Below are 24,114 nucleotides of genomic sequence, written 5' to 3' on the forward strand. Positions count from 1 at the left end.
GCATATCTTGCATGCATCCATCAGAGTGTAATTAGAATAAATACAAAGAATAGGATAAAAACAAAAAAAAATAAGAATATAAAATTGTGCACTGTAAGCCTCTTTTGATAAAAGTGTCTGCTAAATGCTTGAATATAAATGTAATTATATTAGAGCTGTCAATTTGGTATTAATTTGTATAACACTTTGTAAAACATTTTATAGCTTGTTAATGTTAAGAAGACTGTAACTGTAGCATATGAATGTCAGATCCTAGCCTGGAATGGTTTTGATGTTATGTAATGTGGAACATTTGTCAGGCATCCTGGAGTTCTTCCACCATCAGCTGAAGGATATCATTGAGTACGCTGAGCTCAAGACAGATGTGTTTCAGAGTCTGAGGGAGGTGGGCAATGCCGTTCTCTTCTGTCTGCTCATCGAGCAAGCTCTGGTGAGACCCCCTCTAACTTACTCTTCCTTTTTGTATGACGTAGTGTAAATGCATAGTTGATCGTTTATCACTTTACTCCTAATTAGTTGGTCTAAAACTTCATCTCAAAGCTGATTTCTATTTTAGATTTAGTCTTTCAGACCTGCCAACCTGTACACATTTCGTGCCTTTTGACCTCAAAGTACAATTATAACATTTGAGACTTTTTTTACTTTACGTTTCATTATACCCTTATGCTCAAATTGACTGTAACAAAAATATTGCTTTCTCATAGGGTTATCCCTCTTATCTCTCTTTATTGTTTTCTTCATGATATGGGGTGTATATGGGAAAATAAGTGCAAAGCAAAATGGCGTGAAAGAATATGAACTAACCTTTGGACTATTGCGGTTCTCAAAATACTTTGCCAAGGTTGGTAGGTCTGATCTTTCATAAAATGGCTTGTTTTCTTCCAAATAATTATGATTTGCTCTATGCAAATAATTTTTGTAATGAAAGCATCCGATTGGTGCACCAAAATTCAAGGGCCAATCCTTAATGTGCCTGGCTTTGCTAATCAGCTGCATAAAGAGGCAGATTTGAATTGGTAGAAAGTGTGTATTGTACGCTGATGTGTGTGCGTTTCTGGATCTGAATATTAATGAATTACTGTGTGTATGTTAACGAGTGTGTGGGTGGAGGACACTGCTGCCATCTGCCCCTAAAAAGCAACTTTATTTCTCATTACATGCTGCAACAACTACAGGTGGTAAGGAATTAGGCCTCATTCATGTAACCGAACCACAAACTGACTGAACGCACACTCTTCGTGGTTTTATACTTTTTCTTTAGTCACTTTTGTGCCTGCCGTGTTCTGCCATGGATTCAAGGATGCTAGTGTCACCTGGACGAGAGAATAAAACCCGAAATGTAATACGGAGCTGTGAACTTCTGGCACTGTCGTGACGTTTGGCCTCTGCACACTCCCTCTGGGTTAATATTAAGAGGCTTGTTTAAGATCATTTCCTCTAAAGGAAGTCTTCCTTGCTTTCATGGCAGTCACGACTCATATCTGGCTGCCTGTGACGTCCCGTGCAGGTGCACATCTGCTTCCATACACTTCTTCTCTTCTTCTGACTGTAACTCTTCTGATGCCTGTTTCTCTTGTGTTTCTGTTTTGGTCTCTCTCTCTGAGGCATAGTGAATGTGTCGGATGATCATTGCACGCTGATCTCTCATTAACATTGTTTCTGTCAGGATGCTCTTCTGGTCATCTCTCTCTTGTTTGGGTGTTGTTCGGTGCTTGTTTTATTCGTGTGAATGAAGTGATTTTTGCTCAAATATGTGTACCTCATTGATTTGAAGGTCATTGCCATAAGACCTTTATAGTTTCATTTTGCATTAGGGTTTACACCACCTGCCACAATAATAATTTATCACATATTTTTTTATCTTTCTGGGTTTATATTAGTAAATATTGATGTAGAGATTTAATAAAATGCATATTAATAGTTAGGGATGTGCAAAACTACTTATCTACAGTTGGTGGATTGGGCATCCACATGACCAAGTTTTTTTGTTCCGAAACATCTAGATGGAGTACAACAGACTGAAAAGTAGAACATGCAAGTCTCAATAAATTTTTTTAAGTTAACATCTTAAATGTTTCTCAAGGCATAAAATACTGACGGAGAAAGTGGGGCATGTCGCAACAACCACAGACAATCTGCATACATGCACAGACCGACTTCAAAAAATAGTTAAATGAATAAAATCAAGAATATGCCACCCTATAACCAACATATATATGTAACATAACATATATTCATGTAAATATGTTTTTTTTATTGCACAAAACTATCAAAGTTCTCACAGAAATATGTATATGTATATATTTGTCAATATTTATTTATATAAATATTTGTCTTTTATATAAATAATATAATATCTAATAAATATGAGACTATGCCTGATAATAGGAATGCTGTTCACTGTAGGTGATTTTAAAGGAAATGTTCTGAAATAGTTTCAAGTTGTTTTGAACTGTTTCGAACTTTCGAGCGGAATTAGAAAGTGCTATTTATGATCCAATTACTGTATGAGATCCTTTTATCAGTTCTATAATTGGTATAATCAGTTACCAGCATTCAGACTGAGCTTCTCAGTCAACATCAGTTCTACATAAATATCATCATATTTAGGATCAAACTGTTTCATTTTCATACATATTACGACTAACCCATTTTCACACTGATGTGTGTGATGTTTGTGCTATGCAAAGCTTGGTTAGGATTTCATTTAACAGTGTGATAAAGAAGCGTTTTTCATTCATTCCTCATGTTTTTGTGTTGTTTGTTTGAACTCAGTCACAGGAAGAGGTTTGTGACTTGCTTCATGCTGCACCATTCCAGAACATTCTCCCAAGAGTCTACATCAAAGGTGAAAAATTACATTAAAAACTACAAGATTATGTTCCTCTTCAGTGCTTTCTTATTAAGAGGTCTTATAGATACATATATATATAAACTTTATACCTGCTGAAATCTTCCTTTAATGATGAATTTTACAGAGGGGGAGCGACTTGAGGTGAGGATGAAGAGGCTGGAGGCAAAGTATGCTCCTCTTCACCTGGTGCCCCTCATCGAGAGACTTGGGACCCCACAGGTGAGGCACTCGCAGATAAGAATGTCAGTAGCAGAACATATTTAACACTGGCGCATTCAATTTTTTTTATATAAAAATGTTTTGTAACATTGTAAATGTCTTTACTGTCACATCTGATCAGTTAAATGCCTTTTTGCTGAATAGAGTAAGAAAAAAAAAAGAGTCTTACTGACCCCAAACGTTTGAATTGGTAATATAGGTTTATGCATCTATTTGGTCTCCATTTTAACATGCGTTTTTTTTAATAATCTTTTTAGCAAATTGCAATAGCACGAGAAGGAGACCTGCTGACGAAGGAGCGTCTGTGCTGTGGTTTGTCTATGTTTGAAGTCATCCTGACGCGCATTCGCAGCTTCCTGCAGGACAGTGTGTGGCGAGGCCCTCCCCCCACCAACGGCGTCATGCATGTGGATGAGTGCATGGAGTTCCACCGCCTCTGGAGCGCCATGCAGTTTGTGTACTGCATCCCTGTGGGCACGCACGAGTTCACTGCAGAGTATGCATATACATTAAACATGGGTGTTTTTTTTATAGTAAGCAAGCACTTGATTTACGTTTACATCAATAACTGAAATGTTTTGGGGGGGTTTTTGTGTTTAGGCAGTGCTTCGGTGATGGTCTGAACTGGGCTGGATGTGCCATTATTGTGCTATTAGGACAACAACGTCGCTTTGACCTCTTCGACTTCTGCTACCACTTGCTGAAGGTCCAGAGGCAGGACGGCAAAGATGAGATCATTAAGAATGTGGTACGTTTCTGATTTCATAGACTTGAACTATTAAAAAGTTACATAAATCAGTGCAGGAAACTCTTTAACAGTCTGCAATGCAATATACACTAATGTTAGATTAGTGTACCCCTTTTACCCCTTTTTTTTCTTTTTCTTTTTTCTTAAGAAATTCATTTTTATTCAGCAAAGATGTATTTAACTGATCAAAACTGGCAGTAAATGCATTTGTAATGTTATAAAATGTATGTTTCTGCTTTTTATTCATCAAACAGTACTGAAAAAAATGCATCATGCTTTTTAATTATTAAGCAGCACAAATGTGTTCAAAAATCAGTGTGTCTTGATCAGCATATTAAAATGTTTTCTGAAGGATCATGTGACATTGAAGGCTGCTAAAAATTCAGCTTTGCCATCATAGGAATAAATAACATTTTAAAATGATTAAAATAGAAAACGGTTATTTTAAATTGTAATAATATTTCACAGTATTACTGTTTTTACTGTGTTTTGATCAAATAAATGCAGCCTTGGTGAGCACGAGACATCATCTTTCAAAATCATACACACCCCAAACTTTTGAAAGCTAGTGTAAATGTTCCAGCTTGTAGATATGGGCTTCTGTATTAAATGTTTGGTCGTGTAACTTTCAGCCCCTGAAGAAGATGGCAGACCGCATCAGAAAGTATCAGATTCTCAACAACGAGATCTTCGCCATCCTCAACAAGTACATGAAGGCTGTGGAGACAGACAGTTCTACTGTGGAGCATGTTCGCTGTTTCCAGCCTCCTATACATCAGTCTCTGGCCACCACATGTTAAACAAACTTTATTTGACTTCCAGCTATCATATTCTTCCTCTGGTGTGACATTGGTCTCAAACGTAGTCTACAGGGCCTTAGAGCTTTCAAGATTGCCTCGGCTTTATTTAAACAAGAGACGAACCTCCAGTCTCGCCACATGGTTAAAAAAACAGTAGATTTCTCAGTCTGCCCCAGCTGTTATCTAACCCTTATGAATATCAACACTCACTATCTGTTTTGAATGAGATTTGAAGTGAACCACTTTGAGAGATTTAGGACTGCCGAAAATATTTCCAAGTCACCAGAGGAAGTTTTAACAAATGTTAAGTTCTATAAAAAAAAAAAAAAGTAAATATAAATGACTTGATTATAAATAACTATTAAGAGAAAACATGATTAATGTCTTGTTTTGTTTTTCTTTTTTTAACCTCATGCCCATACAGATTTAATTTATAATAGTATTTGCACGTACCTCACAAATTCCATATATCCTAATATTCTTTGTACTGTAATATACAGACCAAAAAGCAAGAGTACAGCTATGGATACAAATATCCATAATAATTTCCCCGCTTTTGAATTCTTTTATGGCCAGAATTGTTTACAGCATTCTGTTCTCTTTATTGTATTACAGCACTGGTTTACAGATCTTTGCATTTGTAACATCACTGTAAATATTGCGGTTTGAAGCTGTCAAGAATTGCGTATAGTACTCGTTCTAATTTTATTGGTACTTAAATGGTATCAGTATTTGCCTCAACTATTGAAAAGTAACCTCACTTATCTTTTCTGTCAGTTTAATCTCAGTCTTTGGACTTTTAATTTGATCTATTTTCTACACAATAACCATGTGTAAACTAGTGAAGCAGTTCTGAAGTACTAATAACTGGATTTGTGCTGTGATGACATCTCTTTAATCACCTCTTATTGTTACAGACTGCAGTAATACTGCATTACCTTGACCAATAACGGACAAAAAGGGAAAGCATTGGACATCCGCTGTTTAATATCAAGGTTACTAAAACTTGCAGAAATATTTCAGTATTTCCCCTCACAGGCCCTTTGCTTCAGCAGTGTTAGACAGATTGGCAAGCGTTCTGTTCAGTTTTGTAATTTTATGTGGCTGTTGTAAATGTAACCTCATGAATGCTCATCATATTCTGTTATTTCCTTTTTTCCAGGAGATTGATTTTAATCTGTTTTTAAATAACTGTTGAATTAAATGGGTATTTTCCAGTTATCTATTTATGCATAAGTTGATTTTTTTTTTTTTTTTTTCTTGCTATTGGAAGGATTAATATGTGAACGATGATGGAAAAAAAATGTTTTGACTTTAAGGAAGTGCTGTTTTAAAAACTCAAAGCATGACCGGTGTAATTTATTGTCATCATGGATCTATTTGTGACATGAGATTTTTGTTCATGTTGTACAAGTGATCATGTTTTGAAATACAAAAAAGGAGAAAATAGTACAATGTACAACAAATGGTTCTGAACAGGAATTATAATTGTTGTATTTCCATGAAATAAAAAAGATCTAACGGAAACTGGCTTGTTTAATTTATTTGCATTTAACTTCAATTATTTAGCATTTCATATAAATCCTTGAATTGCCCCAGTATTATATAGACTTGTGCTCTAGATAATCACAATCAAGCATCTTTCAGTTTAATTAAAATTCCTTTTAACTAAATAACCATGGCTTTCACAGTATTTTATGCCTGCCTTTGATATTTTTGTTACCAACACGTATAAAAGTAGAGAACATTGCAATGCTCACTTAATGTATTAGCCTCAAACTTCTTTTAGTCGTTAAGAAAGAGTCTTAAGATATGACTGTTAATGCCCAATTGGTGATTTAATCAGTAAGTTCCTGGCTTTTCTCACACCTTGGGTATGTCTGAATAGGACGTAATGAATTGCCTTGTTTTTAAGGGCATTTCATCTAATGCAGGAGGCACTTAGCACTAGATAAACATTTCCTCCACATGGGAACGATGGCACAGCTGGAAATGTGAGGAATTCAGAGTGTTTTTTTGTTTTTCAAAACTGTCTCTTCCATTTTTGGAAGTTTTAAGTAGCCTACCGTATGAATATTTTGGTCTCTCCTTTGTCAATATGCATACGCAACTCATAAAGTCTGTTTTGTAAGAGCAGGAGTGTTTCTTGAGGCCTCTGATTGGCTGAGCTGAACTGGCAGGCAGATGAGGGTGGTGCTTTTAAATGGCACACAGAGTAAATGTTTGCTTTCCATCAATAAAGATGACACCCAACACCCCCAATCCGCCAAACAGCTGTCTCCCACAATGGAGAGGACCATGATGTGGAGTGAGAGAAAGGGAGAGGGGCGAGCTGTGACCACTGAATGAGACACAATGCCATCCTTACAGACTGAAAAAAAAGAGAAAGAGATGCACATGAATATATTTCTAGGTCAAGGGTCTTTACAGTCTAAGAAATAGATTTGAACATTATTGCTCCCTTAATTTCAGGAGCTTTTACCTCTAAGAAAAGACAAGTATTTTTTAATCATAGAAACATATTAGGTGTGATCATTTTATGTCACATCACATTAATAGATGTATTTGAGAATTTGTATTAAGCATAAAAACAAATCTTATTTAGTTGATAATATATGTATATCTAGGCCTAGAATATAGGTATTTTTGTCAGTTTTGTCTTTTAATTTGCTGCCAATTATTCTGTTTCCAAATATAATTCCACATATTAGTTTTTATCAAGGTATCAAGGATGAAGAAAGATTTATCAAGCAAGAAAGAAAGAAAGAAAGATTGTAATTTTACATTTTCAAGAGATAATCTGGCCATTGTTGTGTAGTGTTTACTTGTTTAAGTCGTTTGAACACAATGTTTTGGGCTAGGCCTGTAAACTGGCCATTTTGTGGTAGTAATATTCGAGATGATGTGTTTATTGAAGGCGTGTAAAGTGAATAAAGCAGTGTAGTAGTGTTCCGAGGGCAGGAGGTGGGCAGGACGCTGGTCAGAGGGCGGGAGATCAGTGCTCATATATGGGACTCAGTCCGTGAGGAGCAGCACACTTCAAACTTTCCCGACTGGACACCTACAGCAGTTTATACTGTGGTGGCTTTCCAAATGCTCTGTGATACTCTTTGAGATTTAAATATCGAATTAATCTACTCTGTCATTTTGCATTATTAACTAAATAATTATTTAGTTGAATAACAGAAGACATGATTGAGGAAGTGAAACGGGAGAGAAGCAATCAATGGATGTCATATTACTCCGGCGAGGTATGTCCCTATTTGAGAAAACATTTTATTCAATTTAGGCTACTTGTAATATATAATTTATAATAAATGATATTTAATAATATTCTTAACTTTCGTATTATTATTATTATTATTATTATTTATTTATTTTTTTGCTGACTCTCTAAATAGGCTATTTAAATTATCAATATTTATGTATTCCCCAAAACAAGTTACTAATATTTGAGTTACTAATATTTTTACTAATATTAGGAATACCTTAACTATAGCTGATGTAACAAATTTGCCTTTAGTGTAGGCTAAAATGAATCTTAAACTCATCAAACTTTTTTTCTTAACTCTAACTCATTCAAACACAATTTTCAGCTAAAACACAACAGATCAGAACAAAACCTTTTACAATATTATAGTCTAGAAACAGGAGACACGGTCACGTTAACCTTCGTGTGTGTGTGTGTGTGTGTGTGTGTGTGTGTGTATATATATGTAGCCTATGTGTGTGTGTGTGTGTGTGTGTGTGTGTGTGTGCGTGTTTATGTGGTTTATGAGGACACAAATTTGTATAATGACATGGGTATGACAGAGGTATTACAATATGAAGGTGGGTTATGAGGGGACTGCCTATGTCCCTGTAATTCAAAAGGCTTAAAAAACATACTAAATGGTCTTTTTTTGAAAATCTAAAAATGCACAAAGTTTCCTGTGAGGGCTACGTTTAGGTGTAGGGTTGGTGTAGGGCAATAGCACACACAGTTTGTTCAGTATAAAAACCATTACGCCTATGGAGAGTCCCCATAAACCACAAAAAACCAATATGTGTGTGTGTGTGTGTGTGTGTGTGTGTGTGTGTGTGTGTGTGTGTGTGTGTGGTCTCGCGGCAGTTAATTGATTGACTCTGTGATTGTGTTGAATGTCTCACGCTTTGACACTCGTGTATGACTTATACAATCGGCCCAGCACGGGCTCATAACCAGAGGGGCGTCTCGGAATCCGAAACACGAAAGCGGGCTTCTGACTTGAAAGCGCCGAATTATTACGAACGCTGTCCATCGGGAAAAAAAGATCAACTGAAAACAGCAGTCGCGCCCCCAAATACCCCTCTGTCATGAGATAGAAAAAAGGCGGACGGTGAGTGACTTAAAAAGAGACAAAACAAGGGTGAGAAGAATAGCCGGATAATGGGGTTATCGGCTGGGTGGGTGGTCAGAATACATTTACATGGCGTTACCCAAAGCACCGCTAAGGTTTGGTTTGGTTGGGAAATAAGGGATAAACAGGGATCTATGGACGCCGACCTCAGCATTAGGTCAAAGGTTTTATTTCGTTTCTACTAAACAGTTCCATAATCTACAGAATTTTACTAAACGAAAAGGTTTTACCTTTTTTATTTGTCACTTTCACAAGTCCAAATGATGTCGAATATTAATACGCTTAATATTAATATTAATGCCCCAAATAATGCAAAAAAAGGTCAAAAAGCAAGTAAATTTGCACTATAAAACAAATTTGCACTTTTCAAAATTAGTTGTTTTTTTAACACTTAGCCTATTTAAAATGTTTTTTAACTAACTGTATTAAATTTGATTGCTGTTAATTATAAAATCAAAATAATGCACAAGAACATAACATTTGTGACCCTGGACCACAAAATAAGGGTAAATTTTTTAAAATTGAGATTTATACATCATCTGAAAGCAGAGTAAATGCTTTCCATTGATGTTTGTTAGGATATGACAATATTTGGCTGAGATACAACTATTTGAAAATCTGGAATTTGAGGCCTCAAAAAAAAATCTAAATATTGAGAAAATCACCTTTAAAGTTAGCAATGCATATTACTAATCAAAAATTTTGTTTTTATATATTTATGGTATAGGGAATTGACAAAATATCTTCATGAAGCATGATATTTACTTAATATCCTAATGATTTTTGGCATAAAATAAAAATTAATATTTTGACCCATACAATTTATTTTTGGCTACAAATACCCATGCTTTTTAAGACTTGGTTTTGTGGTCCAGGGTCACATTTAGTGAAGTTATTAACATAATTTCGGGAGGAGTACACCCATCTAATCTTCCAAATAATATCCAAAACTGCTTCTTACCACTTCTGTTGTTAGTCCTTTCGGCATCCCTCCTCCTCCCCATCTCCTCCTTTTTATGCATTTTTATTTATTTATCTTTCTGTCTATGGGGGGCTATCGGAGCTCGAGTAGAATAGTCTCTCTGAGCCCTCCATTGCAGACATCTAGCCAAATCTGCTTACCACTAATGCTAAGATTATATGGGCACACGAACTCATGAAATATTATTGGTGAGACATTTTGTTAGATATAGTTCTCTACTATCACTGTTTTAGTAGTTTTTGGTCAAAGAAAAACCTATTATATTAGTGACACATTCAACAATAACTGCATTTGATTGAATATTTTTAAATATATGAAATATTCAATAACTGCTTTAAAAAAAAATCACTGCATTTTTAAAATCTGAGCTATTTTTTCCAAATTTTTAATGTTTTTTTAGGACCAAGGCTTTGGTTTACTTCTGACTGTGGTCCTCACTTTACAATAATAAAACAATAATACAATTATATATATATTGTTGTTGTTTGTTTTTCAAATCTAATGTTAATTTCTCATATTTGTAGGTGTTCTATGGAGCAGACAACCTGCCATTGGGCCCCAGAGGATATTCCCCCCCAGAGCGTCACTACCAGAGTTACGGCCCACCGTGTGATTCAGCAGCTGTGGGAAACACCGGGAGACTCGGAAGCCCAGTGGGAATACTGCCTCCACCAAACCCCAAAGGATACACTGAGAGCGTCTCCAGTGACCCTGAGTTTCCGGCACTGAAATCAGTTTACAGACGAACCTTAAGCCATGCCAAGCCACCATATTCCTACATCTCTCTTATCTGCATGGCAATCCAGCAGTCGCCAGCCAAGAGACTGACTCTGAACGAGATTTACGACTGGATCCGCCAACTCTTTCCTTATTACAGACAGAATCAACAGCGATGGCAGAACTCCATCCGACATTCCCTGTCATTCAACGACTGCTTCGTGCGCGTACCGAGATCGCCAGACTCTCCAGGGAAAGGCTCGTACTGGGCCCTGCACCCCGACTCCGGTAACATGTTCGAGAACGGCTGCTACATGCGTCGCCAGAAGCGCTTCAAGTGTCAAAAGGCCATGTCACTATCGAAAACCTCGGATGGGGAAGCTGTGAAATCGGAAGGGAAGAAAAAAAAGGCGGCGGTCAAGTCAGTCACTTCTTCTTGTAAATCGCCTGTACCACCTCCAGTTGATGCCACAACACAGCATTCAGTCATATTACCAGTGTCCTATTCCACAACCAAAGCACCTTCTCCTTCCTATCATCCTCAGCACCTTACTCCCTCACACACTTTATTTCCTACCCAGCCTCCAGAGATCTCAACACACTTGCCTTCTCTGAACGTCCCGTTCCCAACAATGCCCAGTCCCAGCCTGCAGTCTGTTCCACAAGCCACTATGGAAACCAGCTTGCATTGTGAACCAACATCCCAACACCACATTTCTGTCCCACGACTTGTGGACTTCCAGTACTGCGAGACTCCTGTGAACTACCCGGTTTACTGCCAGCCTAATTCCCATCCCAACTTCACCTCGTATGCTGGAGACTCTGTTTACTACCCTGGATTTAGCATGTGTTCTGCTCCTCTTCTGAGTTCCTCCTGATCAGCCTCCTGTAGTGTATTAAGGGCTGTTAAAATGGTATTCATTTCTGCTTAGATGCTTATAATTGCTGTATATATTAGTTGATGGACACCTCATAGCTGGAGAAATACCTGTTATCTGATGCTGAAGAATTCTTTGATTCTGTGGGAATGTGAATTCAATTGAATCGAAGGTGTTTTAAGATACATATGAATGTGAATTCCTTGCTGTAAAATTTTGTAAAATTTCAAGTAAAATTTTGAACGTTCCAAAAGGTGTTAATTCTGTTATTTGCGTGTTTGGTGTGACGTGCAAGATTATAATCACACTTTCAGGCTTTCACATTATTTTACTGCTGAATTTTTATAATTCCTCAAGAGAGTGTTTGGGGAAGAATCAACTCAACAGAGGCATTGTCCTGCTCACATTGTAAAAGATAAACATCATTTCCTGTCCTGACATTTCTCACACTAACCTGAACAAGACAGCCACACTGAAAACTAGTAGCCCTTTAGTAGTAGCCTCCTTTAGAAACCAATTATAAAATGCACAGTTTGCATGAAATAGACCAAACCCTGAACAATAATAAATATGTTGTTATGAAAAATTATGAAAAATAATTATATAATATAAAATAAATTGAAATATATTATGTATATAATTTTACTTGTAAATGTTTTTTTTTTATTTATTTATATTTATGGCATGAAAATAACACAATATCAAATAAATAATACAGGATCATAATGCACATTCATTTATGAGTAAATGAGTTGGAAATAAAAATTCATATTTATGGCACTGACATGTCTTAAAAGGCAGAAAAAGAAAACAAAAGGCATATATAAACAAATATATGGGGATTATGTATATTAACTTACTAATGAATGAGTTTGAAATAAAAATGCATGCGTATGAAAAAATGCTACATAAATTACAAATAAAAAATTAAATGATATGATAAAATAATTGATCAAATTAATTCATATAGAAATTAATTTACAAGTAAATTATATCAAACCATTTATGACACTAATATGTCTGTAAACAGGCAGAAAAACCTGCGTGCTGCATGAACCCATCAAACTACAGATTCACTGATGATATAGGATAGGTTGTTGGTTAGTGTCCAGACATGGCTTGACATTTTGATTGTTTAGTGTGGTTGGTGTGGTGTCTCATGGGCTGAATGCTAGCAGTAGGAAGGTTGCGACCCCCTTCATCCCCTCCTAGCCTAACCTTTGATTCCTGGGTAAGCAGGATTGTGTTTGAGTGTAAGAGAACAATAGGAAGACACTGGTCTTAATGGTGGACCTCCCCAAAGCAGTGTCTTCTCAACAATGGGACACAGGGACACCCACAGCGATCTGAGCAGAAGCCACAGACCCCTCAGTGTGTGTCCGAGATTCAGAGAGAGGGCGAGACGTGAGGAGTTCATGAGCTTTCGGGGCTGTGATCTGTTCCTGCGCAGATTATTGTCTTCTTTAGGAGTCGGCCCGTTGACAGATTCCGCTGTATGATGATATATGATGGATGACTGTGCCATGACTTTCTAAATATCTGAAGAGTCTGGCTATGTGTGTATTCAGTTCTTAGCATTACAAGGGTGTGAATGTGGATCTGTAGGGTGTGAAGATGCTGTCTGCAGGTCATCAGCAGGCCAGCTGTGGATGCAGACTGTGAGGGGGATGGGGGCAGGAGGAAGGGATCTGCTGCCAGGTGACTGTTGCTGAAAAGGTTTGTCAAATTCAGTTCAGTTATTCTGATTAGTCTCATTTATCATAAATGTATAAAGTGTTGAATTTATGGCATCAAAAACATTATATTTATATTAATTTACAGTATTATAATTAAAAGAAGACTGTGAGATAGTATCTGCCAAAATCCATGTATATTATTGAAATGAAAAGCGTTCAGAATTTTGGGGTCAGTATAAGATTTTTCTCTTTTTTGAAAGAAATTAATCATTTTATTCAGGAGGGATGCATTTAATTGATGAGTTACTGTACTGTAATGCCCTTTATAATATATAAATATATAATAATTAAAAAAATATGTATTTATGAGTAAACTAATTGGAAATAAAAATACATAATTATAACACTAACATATTTAGACAGGCAGAAAAAATTAGATTATTTAATTAGAAAATTAGATATAATAAAATAATTAGATAATATAAAAAGATAAAGGAGTATATTTAAAGAATGTCTCTTAACAAGCAGAAAAAAAGAAAACAAAATAAATTATTTTTAAAAATATATGATAAAATAATGATATATTATACATATTAATTTACTAGTAAATGAGTTTAAAAATAAAAAATATATTATTAACATTAAATTGATTGGTGACAGTAAATAAATATATAAAAATTAATATAAAATAAATAAATAAATAACAAATAACATAAATAAGCACATTTAAATTAAAATTTAAAAAACTGTTATTTTATTGTTATGTTTATTGCACTAATATTTCACAATACTACTATTATTATATTTTTATTCAGATAAATGCAGCCTTGGTGAGCATGAGAGACTTCATAAAAAAATAAAAAAAAATAAAAAAACATCTTACAGACTCCAAACCTTTGAAAAGTAGTGTGCATGAGAAAGAAATGTATAAAAAAAATCTTAAAGAAATAATTTAATAAAATTATGCATAGTTTCTAAATAAAAAAATAATAAATTTAATTCAATTCTGTGCATATTTATACACTGGTCATGATTCCTTTTAAGCTTCACGCCAATTCTAATGACCTTTTTGCTTTGACTTGTTCATTTTAAATGCTCCTGTGTTGTTACAATTTTTAAAAGCACAAAATTCAGAGGTCATAAAAATGCGCATGCACAATAATTCTGTTTAAAACAGTATACAGCATGTCATTCTGCAGGACATGTTACATCCCAAAAGTATCAACGAACCAAATGCAGAAGATAATATTTTATTTTATATAAGCATTTAATCAATGGCTGCTTAAAACATCTGATGGGGGTTTTGTTCCGTTTGTCAAAAAGCTGGCATGTGATTGGCTGGAGAGTGGAAGCTGCCCTGTTGGCATGGCAGCGGCCGAACAGACTAGGCCATGTTGTTTACACAGTGGCCAGCTTTTTATTGCCTGTCTGTGCCTGCACGTCTCCGTTAGTGTCCCTCCGTCTCCTTTCACAAGGGCTCGGGTAAATATGCCTGTTCAAATATCCATCAGTCAGAGGCAGTGACAGGCCTGTACTTCTTCCCACTTCCCCCGAACCCCGACTCATCCACCTCGCTTCAGGCCACGCTCCCTATCTGAATGAGAAAGCGTTCAAACTCTTGCTACATTTAAATTAATTCCAAAGAACTTGGGGCAAACACTTTGATTCCCTATAGGACATAAATAAAACATTGATTTAGATTTAAGAAACACTTTCTGTTTTAGAAAAGTGAAACCGTTCCAGCTATGCGCTTAGAATAAAATCTATAACTTGGCTTCTCTCGTTTAACGTCATCCACTATTCATCTCCTCTATTATTCTCTCTTCATCTCTGGATCCACCTGTGTTTGCAGAGTGACAGTGGTGCGGTTCTTTCAGGACAGTCAGATAAGCTACCAGCAAATAACAAAAAAAAGATGAGGGACACCCAGCATCTATTTATCCCTTTCTTTCCTCTTTCATCCCTTTGTAATGTGATTCCTCTATTCATTGCTCGGCCTTGTGGCTCTTTGGCCGATCCGAGCTGCTGTTTAGGGTGTGCACCTTGCTCATTTTCTGAAAGCATCGAGTTATTGCAGCTTCTGTCCAGCGTATTCATCCATTGTTGGTTTTCTCTTTCCATTGTTTCCCATCTTTATGTTCTAGTTTCTGGTTTAATCATAGAAGTGGTCAAACTCATCATCAGACTCCACTATCTCATTTGTGGCTGCAGGATGGCTCTTCTGTGGTAGATTTTCCTCCTCTGAATCAGAGGGATGATCTGGATAATAAAAAAAAGATCATTAAAATAAAAATTTCACAAGCCAAATCTGAGTAATATAACGATGGATAGATAATAAGGATAGTAAATAAAAAATAATGCATGTTCCATTTTTTGTTGAGGGACATACATCCAATTCATCTGTTACTTAGTAGCTAGTCAGCCTGACAAGTCCTCAATCTCAAAAACTATGAATAGTACCATGCAAGGTTAAACTCAGACTGCATTAAATATGAGTTACATTTGATTTACTTGAATTTACCCTATATTTTGCAGGTTTTTACTGCAAATCAGCCATATTTAATGTGATTAATTGTACAAAATTGTGCAATTTTTTAAATAACTTGTAAAAAAAAAAAAAAAAAGTACAAAATTAAACATACCATTTGTTTGGTCTGTCTCCTTCAAATCATCCTCCCTATGGGAATAAACATCTAACAGGTTAGAGTCCCAATGAGCAAAACATACAATATAATACAGAATAAAACAAAACTCACTGCTGTGTTTGGGAGTTGACAGGGTTAAGAAGACCTTCAATATCATCCTCATCATCCTCAGGGCATTTTGTATGATCCTCAAAAGGGTCTCTTGACCAGGGGTATGCTTTCTCAACCACAACCTCATCATCTTCCTCTTCATCATCTTCTATTTCTTGATTGTAAACCTCTTCCTCTTCAGACTCCTCAAGACTATGCAGAAAGTCAGTATTAGAGCAAAGAGTAGACGATTCATATTTAAAATAAGTGATGAATATTCAAGAACAGTGATATTTGCATTTAAATACATGCCTGTTGGGAATTTCTCTGTCATCTTCTACATGTCCTTCAGTCTTTCTAGACTCTCTTTTATTTTGAAAACTGTTATCTCTCTCCTCTCCCTCTATTGTCTCTCCTCCTTCTCCACTGTCTGGTATGTCCTCTGGAACATCTTCTTCCCTTTCCATCTCTTCTCTATCACTGGGTTCAGTCCCATCTCTCTTCTCATTCCCTTCTTCATCACCTCCCTGTGCTTCATCATCCAATCCTGCTTCCTCATCTCCATCTGTGCTTTCCTCATCCTCTTCTTCAGCTTCTCTGTGACTTATTTTCTCCTCTGCCACAATGATGTCATGACTGTCATCTCCTTCATTAGAATCTTCTTCCTCTCTAATGTTGAATTCTTCAGATCCATCTTTCTTCTCAGAGTTGACTCTGCTCTTGCTTTCTTCTTGTTCGTCTTCATCTTGCATCACTGCATCAACATTCTTCTCAGCGATAACGGATTCTTTGCTGTTATGCTTCTTAAATGGCTTTTGCTGTATTTTGCAGATTTTTGTGTCCGAGTGACTATCTGAAGCATCTTGTGACGTAGTGGAAGAGCTAAAACAGATAAATGTTGAAAGATGTTATAAAAATACATGTTTTGACACCGTTTCCAAATCTTAGGAAGATCTATCTCTAACATGTGGATGGCATTGCAAATGGAGAGAAAATGTAAAATTTTGTCTGCATGGACTAATAAATTTGTGAAAATGATTCGGTTTATGTGGCATACCCTTGAGATTCGTTCCTAATTTCTGTAGAGTTTGATTTTGTCCCATCTGTTTTTTTCTTTCTCCGTTTTTGCATCCCAGAAACTGTGACTGTAGAGGTCACAGCGCTACCTTCACTACTTTCTTCATGGTTGATTGATAGACGCACTTCAAGAATAAACATACACAGATTGTTTATATTAGACTAATATCATACAAGATTTTTCCCACAGAGAAACAAATCAATGTAAAGTCACCAAATTTCACAAAACAACTAACCTGGTCTACAGTCTAGCTCAGAAGAGCGATCACTCTCTTTCCCATTTCTCCTGTGTTTTGGCTTTGGTTTTGCCAGCTTTTCCTTGTCTGTCTCACTGCATTGGATTCTTTCCTCACTGTGGTCTGGTATATCCATCATACCCCATGCCATGGGGTTCAGCACAGGAAGTCGTGGCCAGGAAGCAGCAGGAGGAGTGAAGTGAGCTGTAGGCATAAACCCTTGCCTTATACCAGCCATAGATGGTCCATTGATGGTGGCTGCTGCTGGACTGGAGAATGTGACTGATGGACTAAATCGCCAGGTAAAGAATAGTAAGGTGGCAAGGGATGATTTAAGGCTTGAGTGTTCTGAAGGTTTTTGTAATCCTTTGGGATATTGTTTTGGGGGAGTCCGGAAATAGAAGGCTGTGAGCCAGTTAACCAAGTGGGTGGAATGTAAGGATGATGGTTGCATCTTTCAGCATTTTGTTTGGTGTCTAAAGTAAGAGGACCTTGTTAACAGTTTTCTCAAAAAAAGTTGATATGGATCATGATAAATTGCTAAGCACATTACCTTTCACTGTCTGAAGAGTGTTTAGCATGGTGTGAGAAGGCTGAGATGGGTCTGGAGAATTGGAGGACAGAAGGTGGGCTCTATAGTCAGACCTGTGTTCAGACTTGATACCTTCTTCTTCTTCCATCTGCTGAATATAGCTCTTTAAGTGCTGTTGTGGATAAAAAACAGACATCGCAACCAATACAAGTGGCCTGTTTTCCATTCACTTATCAGTAACATTCAGAAAAGACCCATAACCTACAGTTTTGCTCATGTTTGTCATGACTTGATTTGACTTTTCAGACACTCTTATGTCTTTGAGCCTTTGTTGCCATCGTGGGAAGTTCTCTTCAAGATACTGTTCATACTGAACCTTTTGAAGAAAAAATGTGTAGTTTTGTTCAGCACAAACAAAATACTCATGTATATGCAATGCAAAAATGTAACAAATCAATTTAGAGGACAAAATCAGGTCATATGATTGATCTGATTATCAATGCATAATAATAAAGGAAATGTACAAAAATTTGACTTTTAGGGGTGCAACAGATTGTCACCTTATTTCTCCCTAAAAGCTGCAAAGTACCTTAAAATTGATGTGAATTGGAAATTGCATAAATCTTTTCTTCCTTATTGTAGCGTATATCCAAGTGAAACGGCTTCTTGATAAGATTAAATGTAGGGTGGGACTTTTTGGATTATTGTATTGTTATTGTTTGCTAATTGCCAAAAAAAAAAAAAAAAAGATTTTTTAAATTTCAGGTTGACTTTAAGGTTAAATATGACTACTCTAAGGTACTAATATGCACCTTTCAGAGCAAGTATAATGTCAATCCTTTAACGGTACTACTCCAGTAACTGGCAAGCCCCTTAAAGTACAGTTTTTGCACTTTTTCCCCCCTGACAATGCATTTATAATCATGGAAGGCAGGGAAGTTTTGTGTGTTAGCTGACCCGTATAGAGTTCATGGCTTCGGTGCGGGCCACCATGTCACTGAGCGTGTCTTGTGCTCTCTGAAAGTCCTGCAGCAGCTTTTGGTTCTTGATCTGAGCCCTGCGCTCCTGCTCACTGATCTCCAACCAGCGGCCCTGCAGCCAGGCTGCCCTGCTCCTATCACAACAAACACATCATAAACTCATTCACTGATGAAAAAAAAAAATGAATGCCAGAATCTTCTAAAATCAAGAATAATCTTCAAAAACAAAATACAATTATTCTGATAACCTGGAAAATTCAGTTTATCCTATAGGATAATTTTTTTTTTGACGTTACATTTCAGCACAATAATAGCCTACCATATAACAAATTTAATTTATCCTCAAATTCTGACCTGAACAAATATCAATGCTATAATGTTTAATGAATGTATGGTTTCTTACAGGCGTTGATTTCGCTGCTGTGCTTGAAGATCATTCTGGAGCTGCATTCTCCTTTGCTGACTGTAGTATTATTAGACAGAGATAACCATGAGTGATGTTAAACACACACCCAGACTTTTCTTAAAAGAGCAGCTTACTGTCATTTTGTTCCAAATCTGTATGGTTTACTTTGTTGTTCTATAGGCCTATATAATGCACTTTCATTGCATCTTTTTTACTGAATGGTGGACTACCATTCTATCTACATAACCTACATCTTCTACAGGTAATGTTGTTTCTTTCTTATAGGTTTCAAACAACACTGAGGGTGAGAAAATAATGAAAGAATCAGTCAACTGGATTTTTTTACAACTCTTGTGGACAGGCAATAGCGCCCTCTCATGGATTTGAACGGTACGGGAGAACATTAACACAATTAAATCAGAATTCACTGTACAATATCATGGCAATGTACACCTCGACATCACAAACTAAATTATTCTTAATAGAGAACTTAAGTAAAATAATATATCCGAGATATCTTTAAACAAATCTGGGACTGGGACGAAACGAATCAAATAAAGTGCAAAACTACCAAAGTAACTGATCACACGAGCACTCACTTGTGTTGTAGATTCTCGTATACCTTTCTTTGGTGCTCCTCCTCACCCTTTGTAAAGGATGTCATGTTAAACTCGCTCTGAATGGCAGTCTGCTCTCTCAACAACCAGCAGTGCGGATTATGAGATTAGGGATTATTCTTTACGAAAGGGGGTCAAAATGAAATGGGTGGTCAAAGGAAAATCGTGGTAGTCAGTATTTAAAGATTACGTCTTACTACTCACCTCAAGGCTTTTCACGTTATTTTACAACCTTCGATTATTTCACAGATAACACTGAAAATTATAATAAATGTTCTGAAATCTGTTCTTCAAACTAAAATTCTAATATTACTTAAAAAAAAGCGTGTGAGCCTGAACGTGCCCCAGTTCTCAGAAGGACAAGACACTGGAATGCAAGATGCAATGGTGTGGATGATTTTGTCAGGGAAAGTCTAAAAGCTCATATTTATTTAAATAGTAAAAAATAATGTATTTTCCACCTCGTAGCCTATTTTATTTATTCATAAATGCGATTTTTATATTATTGTCTTTTTAAAATATATTTGCACAGTAGTCAGCTAGATACGGTGGAATTTTTAAGGTAACAGGGAATGTATAATAATATATAAGACTTTCATATTCATTCATTCATTCTCCCATTTGCAAGGCGTTTCTGTCTCTTATCTCCGTGTGGAACTCTTGTACAGTGACATGTGTGTTAGAGGGACTGTTTCAGGTGCAACACAGACCTGCCAGTGCCAAATGTTGGTAGCCTGCAGCACTAGTTCATTGTTACAGACAACAGCCAGTCAGCAGGGTATCGTTTGTTCCGCATTTATGGTCAAAAAGATATTCTGAATGGAATGACAGGTCAGTATGAATTAATAAAAATAAATCGTCCTAGCATTTTGTAGTTTCTAATCGATAGCTACTGTCAGTGTTACCTGTCAGTTAGAAGTGTCCCATTCATTACTAGTTTCAATTCATATTTCTATTTGTTGCAGCTTCTGTACATGTCGTGTAATGAAACAGGCTTTTGAAGGATTTTTAATGCCTTTCTCAATTGGTCATCTTTTTGTTTTTGTGTTCAGATTCGAGCAAACGTGAATCGAGTGGATTTACAGGCAGGAAACAGGTTGAGCAGGTAGAGTCTCACGCAGCGGATGATTTAAAGCTGAAGACATGGCAAGGTTCATGAGTAGACTATGGTGTAAGGTGGAGTCATCTGGTCGTCATCTGCCTATCGTTCTGAACGCCGTGCTGGTGTTCTCCATCACTGCAGAGGTCAGTTACCTGGTGCTGGTGGAGGCTCCCCTTGAGCCAGAACAGAAGAAGACTGACTGGTCCACCATGTGGAAGGCCCTGCATCTCTTCGCTCAGTACTTCATGTTGGGAAATATAACCTGGAATGCATCGTTGTTTGTCAAAACTAACCCAAGTATTCGCGGAGTGTTTCTTGGAGGGGATACGTTGGGGCAAGGGTGGAGGTAATTGGCTTGTTTATTTATCACTTATTTGGGCTCTTAAATCTTTGTTTGAGCTTTTGTGCTGTTCATCAATTCAAGAAGGGTCAGTAAACCATTATAATTTGCTATTTTCCTCTTTTATCACAGGTATTGTTACAACTGTGAGATACACACTCCTCCACGATGCTCACACTGCTATGACTGCAACGTGTGTGTACTGCGGCGTGATCACCATTGTGTGTTTTTTGGCCAGTGTGTCGGTTTCCACAATTACCGGTATTTCCTGACCTGTCTACTCTTCATGTGGGCAGGGCTGCTCTATGCAGTAGTCATGAATGCTGAGGTCTTCATTGTCATCCTGAAGGAGGGTGTAACATTTCACAGCATCATGCTTTTGCTTGTGCCCTGGATAATGCTTGTCTCTGGTAAGTATGAGATTTCTAATCAGAGTTTGCTCTGAGAAATGAGTAATGTCATGAGAAGTGAATTTTTCCTCCCATCTTTTGAAATGAGAGTTGAGTGTGCTATGGAAATAATACTGTAGACTTTCTTACTCAGAACTTTCAAAAGGCTCAACAATAAGGATGGTCTGGGGCCAGTGTGAGAGAGTTTCAAGGGCTAGTGCTTTTCATTTGTTAATTATTTCATACTCTGTGTTGTGATTCCTTGCAAACCTAAATACTATCTGTAGTGTATTGAACAGAGTAATGTTGTCGAATTGTGCTGAGTTTAATATTCCAACATGGTAATATTATCTTGGCCAGTGTTTTTGATATTGCTCATTTAGAAGTCGCTTGCATAAACACATCTGCTTCATTAATAAATTTAAATAACATAAATGAGGATATTTTAAATGCAAGAATTAATTTATAGACTTTGGAAAAGGGAAAATGTCAATTTATTTAGAAATAATGTAATATTTATATTCAGCAAGGATGCATTAAATTGATCAAAACAGTAAAGACATTTATAATGTAGCAAAACATTTCTATTTTAAATAAATCTTTTTTATCATAGAATCCTAAGTATCATGGTTTACACAAAAATTTGAAACAACACAACTGTTTTCAACAATAATAATAATAATAAATCTTTTAAAGCTGCAAATTAGCATAATAGAATGATTTCTGAAGGATCATGTGACACTGAAGACTGGAGTTATGGCTACTAAAAACGTAGCTTAGCGATCACAGGAACAAATTACATTTAAATAGAAAATTGTAGGAGATCTTACTGTCCCCACATTTTTGAATGTGCAGCTGCTACAAAACATTTTAAACTCTAAGAGCCATAAAGGTTGTGGAATTGTGATTTTGGGAAAAAAATAAATTCTATTTAAATGTATTATATGACCCCCTTTTAAATTGTAAAACAAATAACAATTAACATCTGTTTTTCTCCAATAACAGGACAGGTGACGGCACGAGCGTTTGCCTTTGCATTCATTGCTGACACTTGTGTAGTGGGATTCCTATTGGTTGCTGCATTCCTCTTCTTTCATGTGGCTCTGATGTTGAGAGGACAGACCACACGTGAGTGGTACTCCACACGGCAGCCGTACAACCTAGGAGTGCTGGCCAACATCAGGGAATGCTTGGGCAAGTACTGGTACATCAGCTGGCTCTGTCCTTTGATACCTTCCCCACTGCCTGGAGACGGCATAAACTTCAAGGTGACTGGCTCGCTAGAGCCCATGAAGTAGGGTGTGCACTGATAGATATTTTCTCATTGCAAATTTAATACATTGGCTCAGCTGATGCAGAATGGCTTGTTGTTGAGCCTGAAGCAGCGGTTGCATGCTGTGCTCAAACCAAACAATTAGCAGCTCTTACCAGCTATTTTTTATCTGAAGAACCAGATTTCTGATTTCACTTTACAATTGTTTTTGCTCATCAGCAGTCTTTAAGTTTTTAATTGGTGTTAATTTGGTGTATGTAAAGTAAATATTTTATTATGCATTTTTTCTTCTATTCTCTATATGTTCTATTGTGTAATATTTGCTTTTGTGAAGCAAACACTTTTTTGCAAGGGGGAGTATTTTTTTCTGAGTGAATTTTCTGTCATTTTCTTTTGTCCTCAGTTATAAAACACAAAAAAAATTTATTGTATGGAACTGAATATTGGTTATCTTTAGTCTTATGTTTGTATTTGTTATTTTGAATCATATGCTTATGTTATTTTTCTTTAAAATAAATGCCATTTGGTTTTATTTTTTGTTATCTAATGCAGTGTTTTTAATTTTTTACTGTAGTTCAGGCCATTCAATATAGAGGAGTCTGCTTTTTCACCAGAACAGATTTGGAGAAATTTAGCATCACTTGCTCACCAATGGATCCTCTGCAGTGAATGGGTGCCATCAGAATGAGAGTCATATGTCTATTTAATTTTGTTTAGTGTTAATTGAATGAAATGCAGACGTTGCATCACTTAGATGCACTTAGATGCTACATTAGAGTTACTACTACTGTTCCCACTCATGAGGTAAAAAAAATAAATAAATCAATTTAAGAGTTGCTGGCCCCATTATGTATCGTATTCGTGGAAAGTATCCTAAATACTTTTGAGGTCGATGTATCTAGTCTTGAACCACTCCTCTGGGCCGATTAACCCTAGCTGGATAAGGGTGGTGTTATTATTGTGAACCCTGCATGAGGGCGCAGTTGTGAGTCTGGGAAGCACCCTCAGTGACGGAGCACAGCGCCTTGTGGAGGGAAGGAGAGAGCGCGAGAAAGAGGGACATAGATGGAGATGGGGTGGATGTGATTAGAATGCTTATAAGCTGAGACAAAATGTGAAAACATTTGAATCATTTCGCGCTCAGTGACAGTGGAAGATATTTTCGTTGTATCCT

The 24,114-nt window shown here is 36.6% G+C and overlaps 4 protein-coding genes across 4 annotated transcripts in view; 3 read left to right on the top strand and 1 right to left on the bottom strand.

Moving 5' to 3' along the window:
• The window catches only part of LOC306853675 (cytoplasmic FMR1-interacting protein 2), a 30,065-nt gene extending 23,919 nt beyond the window's left edge, over nt 1-6,146 (top strand). Inside the window, exons 24-29 of the mRNA XM_079391258.1 lie at nt 300-430; nt 2,776-2,848; nt 2,979-3,073; nt 3,331-3,569; nt 3,674-3,821; nt 4,454-6,146. Coding sequence (XP_079247384.1) covers nt 300-430; nt 2,776-2,848; nt 2,979-3,073; nt 3,331-3,569; nt 3,674-3,821; nt 4,454-4,621 — 854 coding nt within the window. The 3' untranslated portion in view covers nt 4,622-6,146. The remainder of the gene's footprint in view (nt 1-299; nt 431-2,775; nt 2,849-2,978; nt 3,074-3,330; nt 3,570-3,673; nt 3,822-4,453) is intronic.
• Nucleotides 6,147-7,812: 1,666 nt separating this feature from the next.
• LOC306853283 (forkhead box protein A4-B-like) lies at nt 7,813-11,577 on the top strand (the record flags this gene model as incomplete). Its single annotated transcript, XM_079390567.1, has 2 exons — nt 7,813-7,872; nt 10,507-11,577. 2 exons carry the CDS (start codon nt 7,813-7,815, stop codon nt 11,575-11,577), a joined length of 1,131 nt encoding a protein of 376 aa, XP_079246693.1.
• Nucleotides 11,578-16,364: 4,787 nt separating this feature from the next.
• LOC306853295 (uncharacterized protein) lies at nt 16,365-19,924 on the bottom strand. The gene is made up of 8 exons (XM_079390598.1): nt 19,819-19,924; nt 19,217-19,276; nt 18,791-18,947; nt 18,099-18,209; nt 17,855-18,005; nt 17,302-17,777; nt 17,046-17,190; nt 16,365-16,870 (listed from the first exon to the last, which is right to left on the bottom strand). The coding sequence occupies exons 1-6, from the start codon at nt 19,881-19,883 to the stop codon at nt 17,527-17,529; spliced, it is 795 nt and encodes a 264-aa protein (XP_079246724.1). The 5' UTR covers nt 19,884-19,924; the 3' UTR covers nt 16,365-16,870; nt 17,046-17,190; nt 17,302-17,526.
• A 598-nt stretch (nt 19,925-20,522) lies between these two features.
• Nucleotides 20,523-23,746, top strand: LOC306853435 (putative palmitoyltransferase ZDHHC24). The gene is made up of 4 exons (XM_079390835.1): nt 20,523-20,667; nt 20,889-21,284; nt 21,411-21,688; nt 22,673-23,746. Exons 2-4 carry the CDS (start codon nt 20,980-20,982, stop codon nt 22,963-22,965), a joined length of 876 nt encoding a protein of 291 aa, XP_079246961.1. The 5' UTR covers nt 20,523-20,667; nt 20,889-20,979; the 3' UTR covers nt 22,966-23,746.
• The last annotated feature ends 368 nt before the right edge of the window (nt 23,747-24,114 follow it).

Source organism: Barbus barbus (genome assembly GCF_936440315.1).
Source record: "Barbus barbus genome assembly, chromosome: 33".
NCBI classification, from domain to species: Eukaryota; Metazoa; Chordata; class Actinopteri; order Cypriniformes; family Cyprinidae; genus Barbus; species Barbus barbus.